The sequence below is a fragment of the Triticum urartu genome, chromosome 4A (genome assembly GCF_056163025.1).
Source record: "Triticum urartu cultivar PI428250 chromosome 4A, HENAU_Tu73, whole genome shotgun sequence".
Taxonomy (NCBI): Eukaryota; Viridiplantae; Streptophyta; class Magnoliopsida; order Poales; family Poaceae; genus Triticum; species Triticum urartu.
The window spans coordinates 602,617,573-602,623,304 of NC_141876.1; the positions used below are offsets into that span (position 1 = coordinate 602,617,573).

At 51.0% G+C, this 5,732-nt stretch overlaps 2 protein-coding genes across 2 annotated transcripts; both read left to right on the forward strand.

The window, feature by feature from the left end:
* The first annotated feature begins 471 nt into the window (after positions 1-471).
* Positions 472-1,422, forward strand: LOC125554973 (protein SOMBRERO-like). The gene has a single exon (XM_048718314.2). It carries the CDS (start codon positions 472-474, stop codon positions 1,420-1,422), a length of 951 nt encoding a protein of 316 aa, XP_048574271.2.
* A 2,935-nt stretch (positions 1,423-4,357) lies between these two features.
* Positions 4,358-5,308, forward strand: LOC147977172 (protein SOMBRERO-like). The gene has a single exon (XM_087519912.1). The coding sequence runs from the start codon at positions 4,358-4,360 to the stop codon at positions 5,306-5,308; it is 951 nt and encodes a 316-aa protein (XP_087376038.1).
* The last annotated feature ends 424 nt before the right edge of the window (positions 5,309-5,732 follow it).

Here is a 5,732-nt window from a genome sequence, read left to right on the forward strand (position 1 = left end):
TAACGTCGCCGCGGTCGTTGAAGCAGTCAGATGTCACAAAGACCGTCGTATGTCGTAACACTGTCCGCAGCCTTCAGTGTTGTTGCAACGGAGCATCACCAGGTGGCGTGGGGCAGCAATGGAGTAACGTCGGGGTCGTCGGTGCTGCGACGGAGTATTACCGAGCGGCAAGGTGCAGTGACGCAAGCTGCCGTGGAGCAACGTCGGTGCAGCGACGGAGCATCATGAGGCGTGCTGCACTAATCCATTTTATGTACGGATTGCTGTACTAATCCATTTTATGTACGGATTGCTTAGGACACGTAGGTATGGCCGGTCAAGGAAACTGAAACCCGGGCGGGCTCGCTGTCGATCCATCTATATAATCTGGAGTAGCAGGTACCCAGGCAAGGCAAGCAGCTAGCGAGTTCAGGGTTACACGTGCATACCTAGCTACTTGATCCATCGTGTACGTGCGTAGCTAGCTCTGCGATGGCCGACGGCAAGTTGGAACCTCCCGCCGGCTACGCTTTCGAACCAGCCGAGCACGAGCTGATCACCAAGTTCCTCCGCCCACGGATCGCCGCCGGACCGGACGCTTTCTTCGCCAGCCGCCTCGTCCACGAGTTCGACGCCTACTCCGCCGCCCCCGGCGACCTCGTCGAGATGTATCAACACGCGCAAGGAACGGACAAGGGCGACGGGAAAGGGGGCGTCTGGTACTTCTTCACCCCTGCCCGTCGTCACCAAACCAAAGACGGCCGCGGTGGCGGGAGGCGGCAGCGCGCCGTGGCCGACGCCGGCGAGGGTTACTGCTGGCACTCGGAGAAGGGCGGGATCCCCGTGCTAGACAACCAAGGTAAACTCGTAGGCCATAGAAGAAACCTCAGCTACGTCAAGAAGTTGCCTGGAGAGAAAGAGAAGATCAGGATCGGCTGGTGCATGGCCGAGTACAGCCTCGACGGCGACGGCAAGCAAGACGGCTTGGTGCTCTGCAAGGTCTGCGTCTCTCGTCACAGGAGCGAGACCACATACGACGAGGTAATCAATGCCCCCGGTTCCAGGAAAAGGAAGGCCGCCGACGTCCAGCACCCGGATGCTCCACGTCCCCAAACCCCACGCCGCCAGGAACCGCCGATCGTCCAACAACCCGGGATGCTTCGCGAGTATGGGCGTTGGTTCATGTCCGACGAAGGCGAGACGTTGTTGCCGCCCGGAGCAGTGGACGACGGCAGCGTCGATCCAGGCGGGTTCTTCACCGACGACATGCTTCAAGATTTTCCCGAGCTCCATGACGCTGTGGTGGCGCAGGGGTTCTTGCCCGGTAAACTCGACGGCGCAGTCCAAGAAGGCACTGGCGCTGCAGAGGATGAAGACGACGCCTTCCGGTGCACGTTAGATGAGCTGCTCGGCTTCTGCGACGACACGACTGTACTAGTCTAGGAGAGTGGATCGTTCCACCACGTGAGGGCCGAGTGCGTGATGAACAACTCCAAAACCTGCATCCAGGAGATAATCCAAGAGATGATGTACTAGTCTAGCTTAGCTTTGATGTATGTCATTGTCATGGCACACAAACACAAGGTGTCTTGCTAATTGTATTGTGATGATGAACAAGCAATAAATCCGTGTGCAGCAGCCTAATTGATTAATTTCTCTATTTTTCTCCATATATTCGTTTTATAGTACGTACGTGATGGTTATAAGTGTTTCAGTTTCTCTGTTCATGATTTACATCTGATTGCCTATGCATATATGTCCATGTTAAAAATTATCTTGATTAGGACTTTTCTACAATTAATAATCTTTATTACTATCGATGGTTTTCGGTATGGATGGTGCTTTGTATCAGCTACAACAAGCGATACGGTCACTACCTTTCCTAGCTACGCACATATCTCTGCTAGCACCTCATGAGTCATGACCCTCGTGGAATGCTTACCATTCACCCACAATGCCTCCACCGTGCGTCACCGTTGTTGACGCAATATGTTTTTAATGATTTTTGCAGTGTTTTTCCTGCTTTATTTTTCTTTTTAGTCATTTTTACTTGGTTTTTTTTCTTTTTCTCCTCCTGTGTTTATTATATATTATATACTCCCTCCGTCCCAAATTTTTTATCTTATATTTGTCTAAATACGGATATATTAGATACATCCGTATTTAGACAAATCTAAGACAAGAATTTTGGGACGAAGGGAGTATAACAAAACTATTCTGGGTCATATTATCATTTTGCACACTTGGAAAAAAATAGTTCAGATAAAAAAAGAAGTGCCCACTAATTTAACAGTGTGTAATAAAACTGAAAAAGTGTTTGAGTATTCTAAATAAAATGGTCTTGCACTTTCAAAAATGATTCATGAACTATTTAGAAAAATATCCATTTTATTTATAAAACATACTCATGTATTTGGAAAATATATTTCATTTTTTTCAAAGACTGTTCACATGTTTTGTAGAATTTACATGTAATCATCTATATTTACCCTACCACTCTGTATTGCGGCATGTTCATATATATTTTGGAATTCATCCCTATGTTGTAACCTGCGTATATATTGTTTTGTAGGGAAAAGTAAGGATTCTCAAATGATGACCTTGTTGCAAGTACCGGGCTACAGAAACAACAACCTGAAGCTATCAACAATGTCGTGGTGGTGTGTCAAGAAGCAACAGAAGCAGTCGAACATATACTGGCAATGCAGCAGTAGGAACTTGATGCTATGAAAAAGGCCCTACCAGAGCAGGAAAAAGAACTTGGAGCTGTTAAGAATTCCCTGGCAAAGCAGCAGCAAGAACGTGAAGCATGTCCAGCCAAATGCGTAGCATGAACTTCAATCTGTAAAGATTACGTACCCGCCAGCAAAACATACTTGAAGGTGTCAAAGAAGGCTTTTAACATCGTTGGTGGGCGTGTGAAGGTGTATCACCGATGAATTTTATCCTCGGTGGATTTGCTAGGTTCTGATTGTTGTTCGTCTATGTTCATGTGTCTTCGGGTTGGATCCTCTCGATCTATGTTATTCTTCATCCGAGGCGGTTGCTGTTCTGCTGCGCTGGTCCTATGGGGCCCTAACACGAAAACTTCCCGACTGTCTACTACAAGAAGTTGTGTCCAACTTTGTCAAGGGAGGGGCTCAGGGCCGGCTCTGGTCCGGAGCCGTCCGATCCCACACCATCGAGTGGCGCGAGCAGTATCTCCCACATGGGAAGGTAGCGACCGCTCTGTCTCCCACACGCGAAGGTAGCCAAAGTTCGTGACCTTTTTTTTTTTAGGGGAACCAAAGTTCGTGACCTGTGGTAGCGTCCCGGCGCCCGCCTATTTAAATGATTCTTTTTTAACGTTCTTCACATGGAGTGCTTTTGCTAGGTAACTACACATGTGATGGTATAAATAGTAAATACTAGAGCACCATCTTTCTCGATGCTGATCGTGATCGAGTCAATGTTGCTAATGTTCAGAGTAGCATCGTTGACGCCGCCACCTTCTTCGAAGCATGACATCGTAGCAACATCGAAGCAGCGGGGTCGCCATTGCCACACCACTGCGGTCGTTGCATTATCAATGGTGCAACCATGCCCATCATCGCAACACTGTCATGGAAACATGTTTGCAACATCGTCTTGGTTGTCGAAGAAGGACATCGTGGCTGTCAAACCATGTCGTCATTACAGCCGTCGAAGCACATCACCAACGTTAAAAGCATGTTGCCGCGCCACTGCCGCAGTCGTTGAAGCACGTCCCGTAGCATCACTACTAGTGTTTGAGCATGTTGTCGTGCCTAACGTCGCGCCTGCTGTAGCATCGTCAAAGCAGTTGGGATGCCGTCGCAGCATAGCCACGGCCGCCGAAGTACACCATAGGTGTTCGAAGCATGTGGTCACGTCATCATCACGGCCATCGTAACGTCGCCGTGGTCGTTGAAGCAGTCAGATGCCGCAGAGACCGCCGTACGTTGTAGCACTGTCTGCAGCCTTCAGTGTTGTTGCGACGGAGCATCACCGGGTGGCGTGGGGCAGCAATGGAGTAACATCGGGGTCGTCGGTGCTGCGACCGAGTATTACCGAGCGGCAAGGTGCAGTGACGCGAGCTGCAATGGAGCAACGTCGGTGCAGCGACGGAGTATCATAGGGGCGTGCTGCACTAATCCATTTTATGTACGGATTGTTGTACTAATCCATTTTGTGTACGGATTGCTTAGGACACGAGGTATGGCCGGTCAAGGAAACTGAAACCCGGGCGGGCTCGCTGTCGATCCATCTATATAATCTGGAGTAGCAGGTACCCAGGCAAGGCAAGCAGCTAGCGAGTTCAGGGTTACACGTGCATACCTAGCTACTTGATCCATCGTGTACGTGCGTAGCTAGCTCTGCGATGGCCGACGGCAAGTTGGATCCTCCCGCCGGCTACGCCTTCGAACCAGCCGAGCACGAGCTGATCACCAAGTTCCTCCGGCCACGGATCGCCGCCGGACCGGACGCCTTCTTCGCCAGCCGCCTCATCCACGAGTTCGACGCCTACTCCGCCGCCCCCGTTGACCTCGTCGAGATGTATCAACACGCGCAAGGAACGGACAAGGGCGACGGGAAAGGGGGCGTCTGGTACTTCTTCACCCATGCCCGTCGTCACCAGACCAAAGGCGGCCGCGGTGGCGGGAGGCGGCAGCGTGCCGTGGCCGACGCCGGCGAGGGTTACTGCTGGCACTCGGAGAAGGGCGGGATCCCTGTGCTAGACAACCAAGGTAAACTCGTAGGCCATAGAAGAAACCTCAGCTACGTCAAGAAGTTGCCTGGAGAAAAAGAGAAGATCAGGATCGGCTGGTGCATGGCCGAGTACAGCCTCGACGGCGACGGCAAGCAAGACGGCTTGGTGCTCTGCAAGGTCTGCGTCTCTCGTCACAGGAGCGAGACCACATACGACGAGGTAATCAATGCCCCCGGTTCCAGGAAAAGGAAGGCCGCCGACGTCCAGCACCCGGATGCTCCACGGACCCAAACCCCACGCCGCCAGGAACCGCCGATCGTCCAACAACCCGGGATGCTTCACGAGTATGGGCGCTGGTTCATGTCCGACGAAGGCGAGACGTTGTTGCCGCCCGGAGCAGTGGACGACGGCAGCGTGGATCCAGGCGGGTTCTTCACCGACGACATGCTTCAAGATTTTCCCGAGCTCCATGACGCTGTGGTGGCGCAGGGGTTCTTGCATGGTAAACTCGACGGCGCAGTCCAAGAAGGCACTGGCGCTGCGGAGGATGAAGACGACGCCTTCCGGTGCACGTTAGATGAGCTGCTCGGCTTCTGCGAAGACACGACTGTACTAGTCTAGAAGAGTGGATCGTTCCACCACGTGAGGACCGAGTGCGTGATGAACAACTCCGAAGCCTGCATCCAGGAGATGATCCAAGAGATGATGTACTAGTCTAGCTTAGCTTTGATGTATGTCATTGTCATGGCACATAAACACAAGGTGTCTTGCTAATTGTATTGTGATGATGAACAAGCAATAAATCCGTGTGCAGCAGCCTAATTGATTAATTTCTCTATTTTTTCTCCATATATTCGTTTTATAGTACGTACGTGATGGTTATAAGTGTTTCAGTTCTCTGTTCATGATTTACATCTGATTGCCCATGCATATATGTCCATGTTAAAAATTAGAGAAAAGTATACTTTTCGTCCCTCAACTCTTGGTGAGGATTTGATCCCTCAACTTCAAAACCAGACAACTTGCACCCCCAACTACCGAAACC